The sequence below is a fragment of the Syngnathus leptorhynchus genome, chromosome 2 (genome assembly GCF_054491065.1).
Source record: "Syngnathus leptorhynchus isolate UIUO chromosome 2, UIUO_Slep, whole genome shotgun sequence".
Taxonomy (NCBI): Eukaryota; Metazoa; Chordata; class Actinopteri; order Syngnathiformes; family Syngnathidae; genus Syngnathus; species Syngnathus leptorhynchus.
Window position 1 is genome coordinate 7,400,266 of NC_141196.1, and position 21,810 is coordinate 7,422,075.

A 21,810-nucleotide genomic window follows, 5' to 3' on the forward strand; every position below is an offset into this window, starting at 1 on the left:
ATGGGATTTTCTTTTGGGGTAAGAAGATTAGTCAGCTTTGATATAATTAGACAGGTAATGCCTGGGTAATTATCACACATGATTTTATGTTATTTTAGTTGGAATGAAACTTAGCAGCCAAGTATTAAGTTTTATTCAATTGAAAAACCTGACTAGTTTAAGCAGAAATGATGACACTGGATTCCAAAGTTGCATACACCACACAGCAACATTTTATTGCGGTAAAATTGTTTTATAGATATGAACCCATACATTTTTTGGACTGTTTATTCTAATAAAATATTACATATTAAAAGCTTTGTTGTGACTGACAAAACATTTCATATGATCAGATCCTGATCAACAGCAAATTTTATCAGAAATGGCTGTGTCTCAAAATGTATATTTGAGACCAATTTAAAAATGCTTTGAAATATACTTAAAAAAAAAACATTGTTTGATTTGACCACTTGTTATAATTTATAGCTATCTTTCAGAAAAAAATACCTGTTGCTAAACCTAACCCTTAATTCATAAATATGTTTTAATACATTATTATCATACAAACCTGCCATGCTAGAGAAAGAAATGGCAGATTCCTAATCAGTGCAAAAAAAATCATTTAAAAAGGTATACTTCTCTGATTTAAAAAAAAAAAAAAAAATGTAGTAAAAATGTTTTGGTAAGTGCATTTATTCATAAATATAAAACCTGCTACACATCTCGAGTCCTACACACACTGTGTGTTTTTAGAATTGTCTGACCCTAACCTAATCGTAACCTACTTACAGACCCTAAGCATCTTGTACTGTAGTTTTGAGCCTATCTTCATTTTCCTCATCTTCATCATCCTCATCCCTGTGCACTTTGTTCCAAAGGTGCGATCTCAGGCATGCTCCTACTCCTCCTGTTCCTGACACGAGCCTTGATGGCCTCTTTCTCCCGTTCCTCTCTGTCATCTTCTTGCTCCTCATCCGACCAATCCACCTGCTGCTGCAAGTCGCTCCTGGAGCCTCTCGGGCCGCTCCTCATGGAAAGGTAGCCGGTTCGGAACTTGCTGCGGAATGTGACGAAGGAGAGGCTCTTGCTGCGCTGCTGCTTCATCAGCATGTTGTTGTGCACTCCTCCTTCTCCTGTGACCTCTTCCAGACACTCGCGAAGCGCCGAGCGAAAGAGACGAGGCAGCTCGTAGACTTCCGGCTCCATCTGGGACACCAGCCTCCTGAATCTGAAGTAGGAATGGAAGATTATTTTAGTCATTCAAGCATTCTCGCTTGCTGGATGCTTTCAACAACCATCGTGAGACAAGCAAATTGTTTGCCTTCTCACCTGCTAGCTTAATGCTAATACTAATTGGCATCAATGTTGAGGTGGTTTAAACCTTGAAGCTGTTTGAACACCAACAGTAAAATGTGGACTGAAAAGAGTACCTACTTACAGTCATATATTTTATTCTCTGCTTACACTAAAATCAGTGCCGTACCGATAAGCTGAGAAAGGAGTTGAAACACCTCAATTAGGGCCTGACCAATAAGAACGATTTATTAGACTAACGCTGATGCCAATATTTAACAGGATAAAACTCTGAACCGACCAATTCGTTCAAAACGCTGATGCCAATATTTGACAAGATGAAACTATGAATTGATCATTTATTTTAAAGAGTATACACAGTAATGAATAGAATCACCATTTTGGTCAATGTACCATGTCACTACCAATTGTAGTTGCAGAATGAGTTTGACTTCATATTAAATGGAAGTGCAATAATTCATCGACAACTAATCCGATTTATGGCCGATATTTTTGATAGTTGATTTCATCTATTCTCTCAAACTAGCCAATACTGTTCACCTCTATCTCTCACCTGGCAATGACAGGACCACACTGGGCGGGCGGCACCTTGGCGCAGAGTTCCTGCAACTCCAGCAAGTCATTGGGCGTCAGCTGGTAAGGTTGCGGGTTGGACGTGCTGGCCAGCCAGCTGTAATCCGCCGCCGCCGCCGTAGAAGTGCAAATGTTGCTACGGTGGCGCCGCCGAGCCTCGCAGGCCCGCTCCAGGCGGATGCGCTCGGTGCGTTTCACCATAGCGCCCAGCTCCAGCATCAGCGTGTTGGTAACCAGCTCCTCGCTGGTGCGCTGGCCTGGCACTTTGGGCTCCAGGGAGAAGATGGCTGACCAAGGAAACATCTGGGTAAGATGTTTCAGAAAAAGAATTCTCATTTTAACATAAATGCCGAGTAAAAGACATTTTCCTGCCCATTGAAATGGGGGGGGGGGGATGTTCTGAGTTTTCAATAACTACATAGTAGACTGTAAAATAAAATATTTCATTGCTTTCCTCTTACCTTGCATTCACTCATCAACCTGCCAATCACTACCCAGTGTTCCCAACTGAATTCCACTGGCTAGCAGCGTGACAGCTGGCAGGCTTCCATGAAGCTCCTCACCCGGATGCCTCTCTCCTGCTGTCAGTGGGGTTTGAGGATTGACAATGAACAGAATGGTAATCCTGTGGCGAGAAAGAGTGGAGGATGAGATGAGCTTAGGCGTGCACACACACTGGAGGTGACCCATGAGTGAGAAAACATTTTAGGAGTTCTCTCTCTCTCTCTCGTTTATGTGTGTGACTGAAAAGAAATAAGGATTCTCACTAAAGGTGGTTCCTCCCTGCTGGATTGAAACTTTCTATTTCATATTGTCATAATATTGAATCATAATTGAATGCTATTCCACACCAGACATTTGTTATAAATTACAATTAGGCCCAATTTGCTGATTGGTAAACCTTTTTTTCAAACCTTTTTTCTCCTACACATTATTCCTTATCATACACATCTATCAATGGTAGAATGTTGTGACTGAGTATTACATAATAGACCCCATATGCTGCCCCCCCACACACACATACACAGGCATCAGGGTCCACGATGTGATGTAGTTTTAGAGTCGTCCACTGGTGTTCCGCACCACTCAGCACTGACTCACCAAATCCCAGATTACGCTGCAATCCACAACCGATCTGGAAAACTACAGACAGTTTGTCACAGTGATTATAATCTAATTAAAAGTGCCCATGATGATTGTTGCTCATTTTGGTGATGTTTCTGTGGATTCTGCCGTCTGTTGGTATAAAAATATTGCAAAAAATATTGCTATTTATTATGTTTTATCATGCTTGAATAAGGAAGACAATTCAGGATGTTGTGGTATGATGAGAGCCATCAATTTATTGTTTGAGTTTCAAACCTCAACTTCAAAATCAAACGTGCTTTATACTCTGGAAGTCTACATAAATGACTAGGTGGTTTATTGTGTACCTTGTTGTTCTATCGTAAGACAAGTTTTACAAGATAGGTATGGGGGGGCAATGTTTTGGATTTAAAAGCATTTCCACTTGGAAAAAAAACAACTTCAGTGTTAACAGTACAAACACAACGTTCATATATAACCGGGGGGGAAAAACCATTGTGACATGAAAAAAAAGTACCAATAATAACAAAATAATAAATAAATAAGTTGCTAATTTCTAACTAAAATACAGATACTGTAAACTCATCCAGCGGCTCACTGTCCTTACTTTCAGATATTTGTTCAATTTTAGGCCTGCTGGTGGTCTCAAAGTGTATAAAACTTTAGGTTGGACTCCCAGAAGAGGGTCCGAAGAATGAGAGTTTTACATGGTTTGAGTGTTATATGTTTATAATGTTTAATTATCAATTAAATAAAAATCACGAGGGAGTGTGATTGTTCTATATTATTCCACATGTTAAATAAGTTTTTTTTTTTCCCCTGCCCTTACAAAGATGGCGTCGCGTGTCTGTTTACACTCCGGGTTTCCGGGTCGCGTCACGATGACGCAGGCATCTTCGCCATACCGTCAGTTGGCGTATGATAACAATAAACAACCCCCTGAAAGAAGAGAAAGACACTAGCCACCAGGACCTGTCGCTCCATTGCGACCCAAAACGCGTCGAAAACATGAGCCAACAAGGTGACGGACTGACGACCTAGCGAGCGAGTCGTTGTCTCGGGGGAAGTCTCGTAACTCACAAAGGATATCTTTTTTTTTTTCCCCTCGAGTTTTTATGTCACGCCAGGGAGAAGTGTAGTTACAGTTTTTCCCCTTCCATGGCCCCCCGCAGCTAGCTGTGGCTCATTCCTGCTTCTGCTTCCTCTTGCGTTCGCCTGTTATGCAGTTTCCCGAGGACTGCGGTCGTATTCGATCTCCGCCGCCACTTCTCGCTCCCTCTCCCCCGCTCTCGTTGGGCCCATGTCTCACTGGCTCTTCCCCTGGTCGGGCTCCATCAAGAAGCGGGCCTGTCGGTATCTCCTCCAGCACTACCTTGGCCACTTTTTGCAGGAGCGCTTGAGCTTGGAGCAACTCGGCTTGGACCTGTACAATGGCAGCGGGGTCATCAAAGAAATCAACCTTGACGTGTGGGTGAGTTTTTCGGAAAGGTGGCCAGGCCAGCCAACACGGTTTGCTGCGTGAGTGTGTGTTTTTGTTTTTTTTCACTCACTCTGACTCTGGCTGTTTCGCAACGCCACCGCCAGTGTTCAACAACAACAATCTCGTCAACGTCATGCTCTGGCAGTACAGCTCACATTTCTTGGAGCAAACACACTTGAAACACTCTCTTCTCTTGTTTTCTGTCTAGTTAGGTGGATTTCTACACAACGTGGCAACGCCAAAGTTGTACACGTGCTTATTTAGAGTAGGATCACCTTTTGTTTCCAGGGTGTGTAGAAAGATACCCACGTTCTTCTATTATCTATCAGTCCATTTAGTATGCGTCTAGTTGGACTTCATACTGGTCATCAATCTTACTGGTGTATCAGTCACTCATGTTGTCAATTCTTTTTCCACACGCAAACAAACGTTCAAAAATTCCTAACCAGCATTTTCTCTTGCCAGTCACCCTTTATTTTTTAGGGAAATAATGAGCCAACGTGTTTTTCCATATGTGTGTGTCACCTGATATGTCACATATTTGTCACCACTTCAGGCTGTCAATGAGCTTCTGGAGAACCTGGGCGCTCCACTGGAGATAGTGGATGGCTTTGTGAGCAGCATCACGGTGACCATCCCCTGGCAAGCTCTGCTCACAGACCACTGTACCTTGGAAGTGTCTGGCCTTCAGATAACATGCAGACCCAAGTACAGAATCGGTGAGTCGGCTAAGCATACTTATTATGTATGCACGCTGAGGGATGCAACCCAACAACAATTTAACACCGAAAGTGGCAATTATTTAATACACAACTTGAAACAACACCGTTGGAATAATATTTCATGTCGGCTATGCATAACAACACACATCTGAATTGACATAGTGGGGGCATTGAGGAATAAAAAAACAAAAAACATAATAATTTAAAAATGCATGGAAATTTTGCAGTTTAAAAAATATTGAGCAGTGATCCCAACAAATTGAACCAAAGTGTGTGAATTTTTTTATTTTATATATGTATAGCTCTTCTGATTGTGCAGGTGTACCTAATGTTGTGTCACGATGGCGTTTGTACGCAGGTGGCGGCTGGGACTCGCAAAGCTGGTCATCCAGCATGACCTCCAGTATGCAGCTGGCCCAGGAGTGCCTGAAGGACCCCCCGGAGACGTCCGAGGAGCCGCCGGCCCCGCTTGAGGGGCTGGAGATGTTTGCACAAACTATAGAAACGGGTGGGTTGCAAGTGTGGAAGCTTTAACGCCAGGCCACATCTTAGCACACGCCACTGCTCATCCTGTTTGTTTGCGTGTGCGCGCAGTCCTTCGTCGTATTAAAGTCACCCTCCTGGACACCATCGTACGCATTGAGCACCAGCCCCTGGATCTGGAAACAGGCATTGCCTTAGAGGTGCACATCAAACGGTAAACTGCTCTTGTGTGTTGTTTGATGGATTCCCAGATTTCTTCTTTCTGTCAGCAATGGTGAAGACGGCTGACCAAGGAAACATCTGGGAAAGATGGGCGAAATCATGTGATTCTACTGCCTCATAGCGACTTGTCCATTCAGTTCAAGTAACAAAGTACACAGAGGCAGCTTGATTAGTAGAATATTATTTTAGAAGTTCCTTTCCAAATGTTAAATAGTAAAGAAGTCAATTTCACTACACATAGTGAAATATGTCCTTGTTTTATTTGGTATAATTTTGATGAACATCCTGTAGTGCCTTCTAGAGGGCTCAATAAACAACATGAAGTGTCTTGAAGCTTCATATTCACTAACGAACCCTGAAATGTATTTGCTCAGTAAAAGGAAACGGTAAACACAATCAGAATATGGCACACAAATTCAAATGCGGAATAGTCAAAACAATCAAGGTTTTTGCCCGCTCAACAAGTTTATCTTTTATTTTTTATGTACTATGTGTACGTTTATGGCTGCCACTTGTTTGCGCCTCATCTCCGCCCGTGTGTCTGGTAAAACATTTATCAGTCCTTCCTGAGAGAAATAATATTTGCACTGTGCTAAGGTAGTGAGGTGAGAAAGTGTTCAAAGGTGGAATGTCACCATAGTGTATGGTTATAGTAGCCCTTTTGACTGTTAAATTTTACTATTACCCTGGATCAGGGGTGCTCACACTTTTTCAGCATGCGAGCTACTTATAAAACAACCAAGTCAAAATGATCTACCTACACACCACAAAAATGCAAAACATGTCACTATTTTCAAATTTATTAAGGATTCTTTGTATGTACAATGTATGTTGATGTACCTTGCATAACTCAATAGGCCTATATTGCACAACACACATCATAAATATTTTATTTTTTTGTAATTATGTGATGATAGGCTGACAATTTTTTTTTTTGTTAACGTCACGCTGCGATTGACGTAATGAGCACGATTCCACACTTTGTTAGTTTAGCATTCTTGTGTTTGGATTGAAAGCGTCTTGTTGTGTGTTTTTTAATATCTAAAATCGTGCAAATGTGAATGTTTTTTTATTTGAACAACCCCTTCTTTGATTCTGTTGAGCCTTTTTTGTAGTTATGGCATCTTGACAGAGTCCTTCAGGCTCTCTTTGTGAATACAGGCTCATTCATTAGAGCGTTGTGGTGTTCTCAATGATCTTCTCCAGGTTGGAGTACTTTGACGAGGCGGTGCGCGACCCATCCAACCAGACTGCCGTGCCTGTCGACATCCACCAGCCACCCGCCTTCCTGCAAAAAATCCTCCAGTTGAGTGCCGTTCAGCTCCTCTACGACTGCATTGGCACGGAGCAGGTAACAGAGACTGTGCAGCTGTCCCTAGATACAAGGTTATGACTGGCACGCATTGAAGGAATTTGCTGGGTAGCATAAGAATATGTAGTCACACGCTCATTTACCGCCACGATTAAGGGGTTTCATTGGATTGTGTTGCGTTCGTGACCTAAAACTCAGGACTGGATGGAGCCCCTAAGCAAACATGGGAAAAGCAAAATTTTTTGTGTGTGACAAATCTCATAATTTATTTTGGGATGTGGGATGAACAGATGCCCTTTTCTTTCATTCATTCATTTGTTCATTCATGTCATTTCACTACTCTGGGTGAGTTAAAATAATTATACACAATTTTGAAAAAAGCTGTAAAATAACAATTTTTAAAAATTATCAAATGTATATTTAAAAAAAATATATATATTGTCAAGTTGCTATTTTTCCCCCAATTTAAAAAATAGGTGATTTTTGCAGTGTCAGTTGTTCAGATTTCTATTGTTTTTCCCTCATATAAACACTGAACTATAATTACAATTTTGCATTCCAGTGCCATTGGAACACAACGTAGAACAGCAGAACACATCAAGTGCTTTAAGTGTTTGCTTTAGAACATTATAAAGGGTTGTGCAAGCCAATTCTTGATTTATTTCTCATTACATAATTGTTAAAAAATAAGTTAGTGATTGTTTTTACTTTTTTACTGAGACAAATAAGACAAGCCTGGCAGAACAATCTTTCACCAATTGCTGTTTGTTTCTCCTCAAGGAAGTTCCTGAGGAGAAAAAGACAGAGTCAGCCACTTGCAGTGAGGGGGAGAAGGAGCAGGAGGAAAATGAAAATGACGATGATGAGCAAGTTGAAGAAAAAGAGAAGCCTCTGACGCTTTCCCCATCTCAGCCCTTGCTTATAGGCAGCTGCTCAGGTTTCATCGAGACCACAATCAAGATTAAGCAGAACGACATGTTGCCTGGACCAAAGGTGTGTGTGTGTGTCTGTGTTATGTGTTCATCTCAGGATTTTACCAGCTTTTATTGATCCCAGGCTTATGTATATTTGACATTAGTGAACTTACACATTCCAACACCAGTCAAAAATAAGCCAGTGAGAACTAGAGTGATCTTTTTTTAGTTTGAAGTTGAGTGGAGAAATGAACAGATAAAAGGCCTATTTGTCTAATGTTTTAGTTCCAATTCTGACGTATAGGGGGCAGTCTATATTTGCACTCACGACACAGGAGTCACAGTCTTGCAGTACTAAGTGACAAAAAATAGAGTTAGTAGTTTCATAATAGTATATATAATACATAATGTGGCTTGCTTGGCACATTATCTTGTGTCCCTTCTGGTGTCCAGTTTGAGTTGGATGGGAAGGTGGGCTGTGTCCACATGCTACTGTCTCCAGCTCAGATAACTCACCTGACTGACCTGCTGGCAGCTCTTTGCATAGAAACAGGTATGGGCTTCATCTCACTATTCCACAGGCTGGATTTAGGAGGCTGTTTCTGCGTTTACACTGACGCAAGACATGCAACAACCTGCATGTGCGGATCCCCAAAATGCACGCATTCCATTTGCCGTGTTCGCTTCCCTTTAGAGTCCGAGACCAAACTGGGTGGCGTGCGCAACCGTCCGCTGGACTCGGACGACCTGCGTCTGATCGAAGAAGACCTCAGCAAGCAGTTGGGCTCCAGTCCCAGAGAGACGGACTGGGATGCAGAGTGCGACCTGGAGCCCTATGTCACTACTCTGGAAAATGGAGGTACGGGATATAGACAGCAAACGCTCACGTACTGCACACGTACACCCCCCCCCCCCCTATAAATTGCACTGATAAATTAAAAGGCCTGGTGACATTTTAAGATGTGTGTCTTTGCAGAAATGTTCTATTCTATGGGTCCCGCGGGGATGAGCAGCAGTGTGACGTCGATGCGCTCTGGCAGCGAGCTGTCAGACAGTGATATGGACTCTTCCACGCACAGTCAGGCGAGCCTCTCTCAACCTGGAGGACTGGCTGCACAGGTACACATCATGTGGGGGGGTTGAGCGCTAAAATACTATACCACTATGATACTGATGGTCTTAAAGGGCTGATAGCCGCCTGACCTGATGTTCAAATTACAGCACAAATATGGTTTGTGTGTATGTACAGTATCTTGTGACTTTCCAAATGTTTTGCACTTTCAAACTCCAGTTTGTAGGGAGTTGACATCGGCAAATTGGATTTTGTTCAAAAATATTTCAAGTAAGATACTTCGCAATATTGCAACCTAAGTGGTAATTTTGCTTGGCAGTACAAGTCTTGTCAGTTTTAGTATCTGGTTTTTAAAGGTACATTGTACCAGTTTGAAAAAAACAAGACCCAACCCTCGTCGTATGCGTTTTTGTTAGTGATTCTTGCATAGTGTAATTGTTGACAAAGACAAGACCTTTGTTTGGGATTTAGATTCAACACAGAATGCCAATTTCTATTCATAATTGTGTTGATATTAAAGTATTTTTTTTCTACCATTCTAGGGCCTCATGAGCTGTCCTAGACGTTACCCAGTAGCCGGTTGTCTCTCCAGTCTACCACAAGGAAGTCATCGAATCAGAGGTAACGTCACTGCACTGATGACCAGAAGAGGCAAAGTAGTTACACTCTATTGAAGTAGACGTACATGTGCTTGGGTTAAAAAAAAAAGAAAGACTCTGGAAAAAGCAGAATTTCTGTAGAATTGCTGACTGGATTTGGTTTTTTTATCATTTGGAGAGGTTTATTAAAGTACAGATCTGGCTTGTTATGACAAAGTAAAGGGTTGCAAGTGTGAATATGTCAGTTAAAATGGAATTAAAGCAAAAAGTTGTCCTAAACAAATATTCAGACTAAGCTACCAAGTTACAGTTAGAATTGTATGTTGTTACTTCCATCTCACAGAGTGTAATGTGTTCCATTTTTTTCCTCCTCCATAACATGACGTGCCCTCCATTCAAACCGCCATGTAGGTCGTTCTCAAAGTAGCAATGCCGAGCAGCTGAAGCCCGACGCCTTGCTTCGTCTGACTTTGGGCGGACTCACTCTAACCATGCTGCAGGACGACCCGCCCTCCAAGCCGGACAGCGCCCTTTCATTGGCTCAGATGTCCCGGGTTTTCTTCCAAGAGCTTGCCTCCTTTAAGGACAGCATGTTCGGCGAGAGAGACTTTCACCACCTAAGAAGCGGGTTCGCCAAAGCCTGCCCTCACTCGCACGTCAGGTAGAAAAACACGAACGCATCAGTGCTGCAGTTCTCCTGCTATCACGCGGTTCACCTACCACGGCCCTAAATATCTCGCGCATTTTTGTGCATTGTTTCTACTTACAGAGCGGCATAGTCGCAATTGTTTTATATTTTTGGGGGGGTGGGGGATTAGAGATTTTGGCAGTACAGTGGCGATTGGCGGGCAATAGCAACAGGGCTAATCTGTAAGTAGCAAAAATCTGTGTATAATTGATGTCCATAGAAATGCACTATGGAAAAAAAAAAGTGTAAACCCCAAATATTTTCTTTAAAAATAACTTTAATAAACATTCAATAAGCATTTGTGGGTTCAAACCACATATGTAAAAAACAGCTTTTATTTGGTCTCTTTGTAATGTGGAGTTTTGTCTTTAGTGGGTGGGTGTGCAATGTGTGTTTGTTATGAAGCGGTGTTCTCTGTATTAGAATTCAGGCGATTGCTGTGGTCTGAACTGTCTGTCTCCCCTCAGAGTGACGGGGGCAGCGGTGCAGGTTTCCTGTGAGATGCGCAGCGGGAGACGCCACAGCCGAGCGGTGACCTCCGACGTCTCCTTCAGCAGACTAGAAATGTTGGAGTGTCTCTGGGAAAACAACAAGCCTCAGTACAGTGAGGTAATTCAATTCTTTCAATAGAAATGCTAAATTATGGCAATGCTGAAACTCTAACAGACATCTCTTTTTCTTTTTTTTTTTTAGTTGCTCCAATTCCAGAAAGCCAGCATGTTCACTGTGGGAGTCGCAGCCAGACCGTGTGCCCAGCTGCACTACAGCCTCACTGAGAAGCACCTGAGGAAGGTATTCAGACACACACTCAGCCACGAGTGCAGTTATTTTCAACTGCTGTGCCATGAGAAATCACTGTTCATGTATTTTCGCTCATCTATGCCAGTGACGTTTTGTGACAGGCTGAGAAATTAAATGTTATTCCACTACATGGCAATAGGTACAATTTATTTAGCTGTTGTCATTCATACAAAACAAAATAATAGCGTTCTATTCAGCAAAAAAAAAAAAATGTTTAAAATGTAGGACTTGGGACACATGGCACTATAGTACATAGGAAGCAACATAGTACATGTTACAGCATGGTAATCTGCTAAATAATCACAGGGTAAACAGCGGGTGGTTCGGTGTGACAGCGTGGCACGAGTGGAGCTGCAAGATCTCAGCACCGAGTTGGACCTGGACATCATCAGTCGGCTGGGGAATCTGAACAATGCCTTCCGTCGCTGTCCTGCGGAGCCAGCTGGACCCGATAACCTCCAGGTGGGATCGGACCCTCGTCCGTTCCCCGTGTGTGACCAAAATTCCTCGGTGGCTTCATTGTGTGGTCTTCTTTCAGATGCGGAGCAATGAGCTGTACTCCTCTTTCTCCCTCCTCGCCCCGCACGCCGTCATCAGACTTCGTTTCCCCATTCCGGACCTGCGCCCCCTCTCTGAGCGCCAGCCCATGAGCCAGAGGGCGGTGAGGGAGGAGACACTGGTGTTGGAGCTGACCGAGCTGGAGCTCAGGCACCAGGAAGCGCCGGACCTCCAGAGCGGGCAGCCCAACCAGGGTCAGCTATCGGCCCCCTGCCTCACTCAGCTGCTGGAAGCCTCCTTTACAGACCTGCATGGTGAGAGCACACGTGATTAATTCATGTAGGTTAATTCATCAGTTACGTAACACTTTGCACTTACTGGCCACACTTTTGTCTTTTTTTCTTAATCAGGGTCGTACGAGGGCTGGGAGGGAGGCCCCTTCCCCTGCATCAGAGTGAAGAGGAGCCATGACTCTCTGCCCAGGTGAGAGGTCACCATTATCATTTCTTGAATAATGTTTTACATCAGGGGTTGTACAGACTATTCAACTTTACTTTAACAAACTGGTAATCACAAAAATGTTTGAAACTAATATTGCTTATTCTCAATGTTTCTTCAAATGTCCATCTGTTAGGTTATCCATACGGGTGCGTGGAGGTGAAGCGCAGGGAGCGGCCGTGGGTCTGGCAGGCCTGAACCTGGGCCTCGCCCAAGACCTGGGGGCTGCCTTCTTTGAAAGCCACTGTGAGCTCAACGATAAAACAAGCTCGCCGTTCTCCTCCAACCGCACCATGTTCGAGACGGAGGAGGTGAGTCACCCCGCAACAAAGTCACCTGTGAAACATTTTGATCCAACGCAATCTCCGACTGGCCAATTCACCCCCGATTCTGTAGATGGTGATCCCTGCAGACCCCGAGGAGATGAGTCAGTTTCAGGCCCAATGTGTAGCCCAGTCTCAGTGTGCTGTGGACATTCGGTTTCCACTGGCCTACGTCCTTTTGCCCAGCAAGCAAGCGTTCCAAAGCATCTACAACAGGTAGTGTGGTTGTATCCATCATCTGCTGAAGCACAAATTGATGATCTGAAACATTTAAATCTATGCCCAGTGGGGAAAACCATAACTTTAAAAAAAAGATTTCTGTGCTAAAGCATTGCATTTCATGCTGCCAATGTTTTATCATTTTGTGTTATTTTCACTACCATCATCAAAACTGAACGTCTTTGCACAGGATTAACAATGATCTGCTCATGTGGGAGCCACCTCCCCCCGTCCCATCCTCAGCCCACAGCCCCATGCCCAGTCACCAACAGCACGACGAGTTCCAACTCTGCAAGTCGGCTTTTCGACTTGGTGAGTTATTTTTGAAAGTATTTCACACACTGAAACATGTGAAAATTCTCACCGGAGTCTAATTTAGTACTTCAATGTAGTCGTGAGCAGGCTCACAGTACCGCCAGACTTAAAAGTTTGTCTTATTTGTAATGACAAATACGTGCATTCTTCTTTCTCCTCCTGGTGCTGAAGACTCCGACTCAGAGGAAGATGAGCCTCAGTTCTATTTGGCCAGTGAACCATCAGGAAGGAAAAAGTTGGCGCTCCAGCATAATCCGAACCACAACCTCAGCCTCCTCTCTCTCACTGTCAGCATCGGCAAAGGTCGCCTCCAAGCCAGGACAGACAAGAAGGCAAGTCGGATGGTTGAAAAGTTTTATCATAGGAAATAACCTACTTCACTAAATGTCACATTTAATTGGTGAAATGAACACAGGAGGACCAGAGTCATGGAGAAATTGTGCTTGACCTGGAAGGAGGGAAGATGTTCAGTGTAGCGCAGCATCAGAATGACCCAAATCTCAGTTTCTTGTGTTTGGAGAGTCAACGAGTTGAGCTCTACCATAAAGGTGTGCACACGTTTATCACATCATTACAAATGATGATAATAACGTCAAGAACCGAGACCCTTTCCAATGATCCCCTGATTATCCTAACATCTGTCCAACATGGCCACCATATGTACCAAAAATGCAATAGGAAGTCCAAAGTTGACAGCAGCTCACCTGCAATCCTAAAGACAAAATGGATTCCCTCTGAATTAAAATTAAAATTCCACTTTTCTTTTTTGTAGCTGTCGTGAAAGACACGGCTGTTCCGCTACGGATAGAAATGCCCAACTTCATTTCCCCAAAGTACTTGCACCCAACCATCTACCCCACTGAGGTGGGAGTCAGCAGCGTGAGCGGCCGGGAGGCGGAGCCACAGATGTTGTCCACGGCCATCAAAATCACTCTGGACCCGCTGAGGAAGGTCAAGGTGTGTCCTCTCGGGGCACGGTAAATATCGTTATTTACCTGTGGGATTGCTGAAATTAAATGGATGTCGCTTCGTCCCCCGCTAGGAATTCCTTGTTGCCCTCCGACTTCAGGGCGCCACCATGCGGCATTATGTGGCGCAGACTAATCACAGTTGGCATGAGCAGGTAACCCGAGTTGAATTGGACCATTTGAACCAGAGCTATGGATACAAGAATTCCCCGCTAGACAGCAATCACCTATATTCTGAAATTTTTTTCTTGATAAGTGTGTAGAAAGGCTATTTTTATTTTAAAAACGATTTTGTTCCAGTTGGTTGACTTTCTGGATGTCATTGATGACCCGATTCTGGGATACACTGCACCCGCTGTCATTACCGTCCTCCACACGCATCTGGCTACATGTGCAGTTGACTACAGGTAATCACTGTGACTTTTTCTTGGGTTCAAATACACAATGGGGATCGGAATGTATTCATCCCCATGATGAAAAATCATCTGAAATTCTTTTAACGCTCTGTTCACTAGGCCACTCTATTTGCCTCTACGGATGTTGCTCACAGCAGAGTCCTTCTCTCTGTCCAGTAATATCATTGTAGACACAGCCACCTTTCACCTCAGGTAAAACACGGCATCCGTTGTCTGAACTGGCCATCGCCGTCCAAACTTGCTTTAAAGTTTTGTTGTTGTTGTTTTTTCACCTCGCTTAGATTCATCTTGGATGACTCCGCCCTCTACCTCTCTGACAAATGTGATAGCGATGTAGTGGACCTGAGGAAGGGTGCGTCACACAATGTAGAACACTCACAGTGCATATAAAAAGTTTATTTTTTAAGGCTAAATGCAAGATTGAATTTAAAGAATCCCTCAAATTTCAACACATCACTCCCCATAGTCACCACATTGAAAGCATGCTTTTGAATCTGTTGCAAATGTGTTAAAAAATAATGATAACATAAAAGAAATCACATGTTCATATACTTGGTGTTAGTTTTGTTTTGTTTTATATGTTTGCACAAAACCAAAATATCTGACGTGCTAATGAGGAGTTGCGTGTAAAGGTTTCAGGACAAAAATAATTTAGTTTATTTGGGAAAAAGGCTTTGACAAAATGTGGGAAAATGAAGTGCTGTGGATACTTTCTGGATATCCATATTGCCAGCCACAACATTAGGTGCACTAGGATCCAAACAAGAGAGCATTATTGAAAATAAGCTAACATCCTTTATTAAAGACCTTTGACATTGAAGCCAATATTTTATTTAGATTTTTTTTTTTGTTTGTTTGTGTCACACAGACTATATTTGTGTTTTGGACATGGACCTGCTAGAGCTCGCCATCACGACGTGGAAAGGCAGTGACACGGGCAAGCTGGTGAGCGCCTCTTAACTGCAGACATATTTTCCCCCCCCACATATCACATTATTCAGTGGTCTATTAACAGTAATTAAGTGGTTCTCATTTTGAAAAATCTGCTTATCTACACATGGTGACTGATAAAATCAAGCAGAATTAATCAATTCTAAAGTCTTCCTCCCCTAATATCCACTCTTCTCCAGGCCCAGCCTTTGTTTGAGCTGCGATGTTCCAACAACGTAGTTCATGTCCACGCGTGTGCCGATTCGTGCGCCGCTTTGGTCAACATACTGCAGTACCTCGTCTCCCAGGGTGACCTGCATCCACCGCCCCGACACACCTCCCCTACGGAAATAGCCGGCCAGAAACTACCGGTAAGGCTCGGTTGTTTAGATGACAACAAAAGATCTGATGGAAATTTATGAGATGTTTTTTTTGTCTTTAGCTGTCTGAGAGCCCCGCATCTGTGCTGCCATGCCCTGCTGCTGAAACCGCTGAGATTAACCAGTGTGATCTGACTGATGCCTTAATAGACACCGACAAGAGCCACCAAGAAGAGAAAATAGACCCAGGTTCTGCAGAAATATTTTTCAGCAAAACATTTCAGCATACGGATGCTGATGGAACCCCGGGATTGTGTGTCTGTCGCGCAGGCTCGCCCTCCATGCCGAGAGGATCGCCCGTCTCGGTCTACTTGTTCCCCGGTGAGGGCTCCAGGCACGACCTCTCCGTGCTGGAGGAGGAGGAGGAGCTCGACAGTCAGGTCGCCACGGCAACCGAGGCGCAGGCTGATTTGATGGAAGACGAAAGCTCAGAGGGTTCCACTGACAATGATGACTTCTGCATCCTGGAGGCTCCTGGCATGGGCATTGCTGTGAGTCTCTGAGACGATGATGTATTCAAATTTTAAACACAACCTCAAATATGACCTATTATCTTACGACACATTTCCACAAAGCACTACAATTAGTTGTCACACACAAAACAAATTATGCCATTTTGTTACCTTTCAAAAATCTCGAAATAAAAAAAAGTAACAAAAACAAGACAAACAACCATTCAAATACATAGTGAATCCTTAGTGCACAACAGAGATGTCATTGGTGTCATCCTGTAGCCTAGAGACGGAGAGCCCGTGGTGACCGTGTTGGTCGAGGGTCCCATCCACGTGAAGGACAGCCACTTCTCCAGGCCGCGAGGAAGCTCCGACCTGCTTCGCGCTCCCAGCCGCTTCCCCGTACCACAAAGCCGGGTGGTGCTGCGGGAGATCTCTGTGGTGTGGCATCTCTATGGCGGCAAAGACTTTGGTTCCAAGCTTTCGTCTATACACAGCCAGCATGGAAATAGGTAAGATAGTCTTGTGGAAATGTCCTTTTTTCCATGAGAGAAAAGAAAAACATGCGATACATTCATACAAAGTCTTCTATGGCCGCAACCGATGTCCACACTCTCGTGAACACGTCACTCGCCAGGCTAGGCCCCACCTTTTAAACGCACACATGTAGAAATTGAAAATGGCGACTACCAAGTGGACCAGAATAATATCTGTATCTCACATGGACATTTTGTATTTTTTTGGTTTAATAATATAAAATCGGTCTCATCCAGTCAAATGTTTTTGTTTAATAATATAAAATCGGACTCATCCAATCAATTGATAAGATAGTTGGTAGAATAGGCAATTCTAAAAATATTCAACAGAAGATACCCTTTTTAAATCATCAGATTAATTTTTATTACGATCCTTCTTTCACTAGGGGTCGATCTGTCTCGTGTGGTGCCCGAAGCTCGCCATCTCGCTCCGCGGGTTCTTCTCGTCCTCAGAACTCGTGGAGGTGGGCTGGAGGTAGTGGCCGTCAGCATGAACTCCTCATGGAGATCCAACTCACCAAGGTGAGTATTGCACGTCCAAATGTTTTTTGGACCATTGTAAAGATTTGCCTGGGATACCATTAAATGTTAGTAAGGGAAATAATGTGTCAACATGTGGCAGCGTAGATTTGGAATCACGACTCTTCAAGATGTGGATATAAATTCCAACTGCAGCACAAATGCATCCCCCAAAAAAGCTGTGATGTTGCAAAAATCCAATGTTGGGATAGTTAGACCTGCAAGGTAAATTTTGCCTAAGTAACTTAACATGCAGTTCTCGTTTCTGGTTCCCAGGTGTCCTTCCAGCATGAGTCCTACCCGCTGGCAGTTGCCGGACAAGACGGTGAGACCTCTGCGTCCGTTGGGGTCAGTCCGGGAGGGGAGCAGCCCATCTCCAGGCAGGTTTTCATCGTCCAGGAGCTCGAGGTTCGCGACCGCCTGGCTTCCTCGCAAATCAACAAATTCCTTTACCTCTACACGAGCGAGAGCATGCCCCGAAGAGCCCATTCCAACATGGTGAGTTGCGAGAACATTTGTCATACCCTCTCGAATGTCTCCACCAAGATGGCATCTAAATATTTTTTTTCTTTAACTTGGATTAGTTGACCATAAAGGCCCTGCAAGTTTGTCCCGAGTCTGGTCTTGGTGGTCCAGAGTGTTGCCTCCGAGTCAGCCTGCTGCCACTCAGACTTAACATTGACCAGGTAACACAACAGGAAAGCTAGTTTCTGTACAGATAGTTTCCCCAGTTTTAAATTTGAGGAAATTTTCGCTTCTGTTTGTTTTTTTTCACTGTTGAATTTTGATTGAGTTCTATTTCATTACATTCGTTCAGATAACAGCAATGGCAAAACAGCACATCATTTCTATGACATTAGCAGTGAATTCAAGGGCCACACTTTTGGTTCCACCTCTAATGATGTTGCGCTTTATTTTCTTTGTCCATCTGCTGTCCAGGATGCATTGTTCTTCTTGAAGGACTTTTTCAGCAATTTAGCTTATTCTGTGAACCCCTACCATCCTGTGGATCCCGCATCTGAAGGTACAACTCCATCCAGCGAGTGCACAAGACAAGTGTTTGGTGTCACAATAAATGGTGTCTTATACTTGTGTTACTTGTCCCTCCAGTGAGAGCGGATGCCTCCCAGAAAGCGTCAGAAGAAGTGGAGACAGGCGGCGCTTTGGGATTGGATCTCACGTCTTCAGTAGAAACTACTCACAGCGAGCAGAGCTCCTCCTCAGTCGGCTCTACCTCCTCCTCCGAGCAGCCCATCTACTTTCGGTATTGCCAAGCGCAGCTTTGATTTCAGCCTGAATTTGACCATTCTCATCGTAACGCTGCTTCTCGCTCGTCTGTCTCCCAGCGAGTTTCGTTTCACCTCCGAAGTGCCTATCTGGCTGGACTATCATGGCAAACACGTGGTCATCGAACAGGTTTCATTTTTTCAGCTGACCGTCCCAAGTATTGTATTAATTGTCATAATAACCCTGCTCTGCTTTCACAGGGAACCTTTGCCGGGATTCTGATCGGTCTGGCTCAGTTGAATTGTTCCGAGCTGAAGCTGAAGAGGCTCTGCTGTCGACACGGGTACATTTTGTTTGCTAACATTTTTGTGAGACATAATTGCAATGGTCATGCTGTTCAGTGATATGTTTTTTTTTATTTTTATATATATATATATATGTATATATATATATATATATATATATATATATATATATATATATATATATATATATATATATATATATATATATATAGGAATGAAAGAGGAAATCACATTTTTGTTTGTGAATTGGGCTGTAATCAAGTTGTTTCAAGAACACAAATTATTACAATGTAAACATTTCCTATGGTCTCAATTACCATGCCCCCCCCCCCCACCCCCACCTCTCTCTCATCCAGCCTGCTGGGTGTTGACAAAGTAATCCAGTACGCTGTCAGTGAATGGCTGGCAGACATCAGGAAGAATCAGCTGCCGGGCATTCTTGGAGGCGTCGGCCCCATGCACTCTGTTGTCCAGCTGTGTGAGTGCACCTTTTCGGGGATGAGATGTTTCCATCACATATTAAATTGTGTACACGTCATCTCGAGTGTATGAATTCATTGTTGACTTTTTCTTCAGTCCACGGGGTGAGAGATCTCTTCTGGCTGCCCATCGAGCAATACAGGAAAGACGGGCGGATTATCCGAGGTCTCCAGAGAGGGGCCGCCTCATTCGGTACATCCACAGCGTCGGCGGCATTGGAACTCAGCAACAGGCTGGTGCAGGCCATTCAGGTATTTTAGCAGCACGTGTATCCCGGGTACACTTGGGACTGGTCACCAGCCAATCACAGAGCACATTAAGGCTCAAACTTCAACCTGGAAGGACCTCTCGACGGCAAGGCAGATGTGCTAATCACTCTTAACACAAAATTTTAACATTATAGCTTATCACAAGGCAAGTTAACCCCTTGGGCAAACCACATATCACGGCCACAATTTCACATACGTTTCCACTGCCTGCGGGATCAATAAAATTCTGTCATTTGAATTTTGTAGGCCACCGCCGAAACGGTGTACGACATCCTGTCTCCGACGCCTCCCTTGAACCGCTACGCCGTCACAGAGGGACGGGCCCCTTCCAGTCGGCCGCGCCGCCCAGCCCAACCCGCTGACCTCCGAGAGGGCGTCGCCAAGGCCTATGACACTGTCAGAGAGGTGAGTAGGACAATAGTACAGTTTACCGTGATGTTACGCATGGCAAACGACTTTGTGCCTTGATGGCACTATTAGTAACAAACATTTCCATGTCAAGGCAGACTGATTGAGACGTTTTTGGTTAAATCGGGCGGCGTAACCCCAACACAAGTTTTTGTTGTCATAGCAATTCAGTCGCTGACTTTTTATGCCACCCAGAAGCACACTGAGAACGAGTCATTGCAAATATTTTGAAATTCGCCATTCGTAGTTTTGTTCTTATACAAATGCTTGTTTCCCTCTCCAGGGAGTGATTGACACAGCTCAGACCCTTTGCGATGTAGCATCCCGCGGGCACGAACAGAAAGGTCTTCCCGGCGCGGTGGGCGGCGTCTTGCGGCAGATCCCGCCCACCGTGGTGCGCCCGCTCATAGTGGCCTCAGAAGCCACCTCTAATCTGCTTGGCGGCATGCGTAATCAGATCAAACCGGATGCAAGGAAGGAGGACTTCTTGAAGTGGCGCACAGAGGACTGCCAAGAGTGACGGCCTTTGTGTGTGTGTGCGTGCCTGCGTGCGTGCGTATGTGTGTGAGATCAGGGAGTGAAAGTAGGGTTCAAATGTGAGGGGTTTTTTGCATTTGTGACTAAAAACAAAACAAACAACCAAAAAAAAAAAAAAAAAAACCCGCAATGACTAACACCTACTGTGACGCCTAATGTTGTGTATGTGGGTTACATCATTAGTTGACATATGCAGCAGAAACTGTGAGTTGCACCTCCCCTCAGTATTACGGCTCATGGTCACCTTCTCTTCACTGTTTGGTTAAGCGTGCAAACATATCGTCATCATATTGATCCTGCCCTTGGTTTTCTAGTTCAGTGGCATTTCAGACAGTCGCCCAGTTCCAAAGCACACAGATTTGGGAGACAAAACTCATGAGATACTACTATATGTCGCCTCCACATTTTGTTGTTTTTCTGACATGTGCCATAAGTGAGCGGCATACCCCTTCTTTTAATGACGCAAGCTTGTGTTGCCTTGTTCAATTCTGCACCCTAGCAAACTGAAAAGCTCATCTTTAATTTGCCTGACTGAATGAACACTTGAAGCCTCTAAAATCTAGTTGCAAACTTCATGAAAATCAAGTCAAATTGCTAATTGACTTGCTCAGTTGTTGGGATGTCATCTTGTGGTTCTTCCACTTCCATCACACTTCCTTTTTCATAGATTTGGAGACAAAGGTTAGTTAAGATCTTTGTCTACACTCCCTGTTTTTTTTTTTTTCTAGTTTTTCCATCCTGTGTTTTTTATGTGATTCCATTTAATTAAGTGTATGTTCTATTAATTTTTAAACTGAACAATGATGGGATGTGAATGTAGACAGAGGATATGGAGTTTGTGGTTCTAAAAAAAAATTTAAAAAAATTAATAATAATTGCATTTTTATTTTGTTATAGTGTACCTATGAGCGTGGGTGTGCATGGAGAATGTGTGACAGGGTGGGTTATCGATGTGTGCACCTGATGCATGTCTGTGAGGGTGGTTAGCTTGTAATGAGAGTATGCTTGTAATTGCAATTTACTACGTATATCATTAGCGGTATGAATGACCTGTACAGTACAAAACAATGATATATAAAAAAATAAAAACAACTTGTTTAAATATGTTATATTCATTTTCTTGCATACTAACAAATAAGTGACATACATCACCACCTGACGTCTATATTTGTTACACTTTTAGCCATGTTTTAGCCGAGACGTCTGGTTACCATATAGACGTCTATTAGACGTCGAAATGCTCGCAGGGCAGTTGTTTGTTGCTACGAAATCTGAACAGTTTTAT

At 43.7% G+C, this 21,810-nt stretch overlaps 2 protein-coding genes across 3 annotated transcripts; one reads left to right on the forward strand and one right to left on the reverse strand.

Annotated features, from left to right (window-relative positions):
* Positions 1-27: 27 nt before the first annotated feature.
* On the reverse strand, positions 28-4,545 carry LOC147060521 (protein RD3). 2 transcript variants are annotated; one of them, XM_085931892.1, is made up of 4 exons: positions 2,891-4,545; positions 2,328-2,491; positions 1,847-2,169; positions 28-1,207 (listed from the first exon to the last, which is right to left on the reverse strand). In XM_085931892.1, the coding sequence occupies exons 2-4, from the start codon at positions 2,340-2,342 to the stop codon at positions 832-834; spliced, it is 714 nt and encodes a 237-aa protein (XP_085788018.1). In that variant the 5' UTR covers positions 2,343-2,491; positions 2,891-4,545; the 3' UTR covers positions 28-831. The 2 variants fall into 2 exon arrangements, with proteins under 2 accessions (XP_085788018.1, XP_085788026.1); XM_085931900.1 differs by having other exon boundaries at positions 2,328-4,545.
* atg2a (autophagy related 2A) lies at positions 3,828-21,617 on the forward strand. Its single transcript, XM_085931839.1, has 42 exons — positions 3,828-4,423; positions 4,989-5,151; positions 5,513-5,662; positions 5,749-5,851; positions 7,066-7,210; positions 7,952-8,164; positions 8,539-8,638; positions 8,780-8,944; positions 9,062-9,204; positions 9,700-9,778; positions 10,168-10,417; positions 10,912-11,053; positions 11,138-11,236; positions 11,552-11,707; positions 11,784-12,057; positions 12,154-12,226; positions 12,378-12,552; positions 12,638-12,780; positions 12,974-13,095; positions 13,270-13,430; positions 13,514-13,646; positions 13,871-14,055; positions 14,141-14,221; positions 14,367-14,473; positions 14,582-14,674; positions 14,764-14,834; positions 15,351-15,427; positions 15,613-15,783; positions 15,855-15,981; positions 16,063-16,283; positions 16,527-16,756; positions 17,167-17,302; positions 17,576-17,797; positions 17,884-17,985; positions 18,239-18,323; positions 18,410-18,563; positions 18,646-18,715; positions 18,787-18,869; positions 19,188-19,309; positions 19,408-19,562; positions 19,827-19,985; positions 20,272-21,617. Exons 1-42 carry the CDS (start codon positions 4,253-4,255, stop codon positions 20,506-20,508), a joined length of 6,048 nt encoding a protein of 2,015 aa, XP_085787965.1. The 5' UTR covers positions 3,828-4,252; the 3' UTR covers positions 20,509-21,617.
* Positions 21,618-21,810: the final 193 nt, after the last annotated feature.

What these genes read in the sequence shown, in the direction of transcription:
- LOC147060521 (XM_085931892.1), bottom strand. An exon ending in TGTGGTCCTGTCATTGCCAG is followed by an intron (nt 1,208 to 1,846) that starts GTGAGAGATAGA and finishes TTCCTACTTCAG; the next exon opens with ATTCAGGAGGCTGGTGTCCC.
- atg2a (XM_085931839.1), top strand. Translation starts at nt 4,253, where the DNA reads ATGTCTCACTGGCTCTTCCCCTGGTCGGGCTCCATCAAGAAGCGGGCC. An exon ending in CTGAGAAGCACCTGAGGAAG is followed by an intron (nt 11,237 to 11,551) that starts GTATTCAGACAC and finishes AAATAATCACAG; the next exon opens with GGTAAACAGCGGGTGGTTCG. An exon ending in GAAGAGCCCATTCCAACATG is followed by an intron (nt 17,798 to 17,883) that starts GTGAGTTGCGAG and finishes AACTTGGATTAG; the next exon opens with TTGACCATAAAGGCCCTGCA.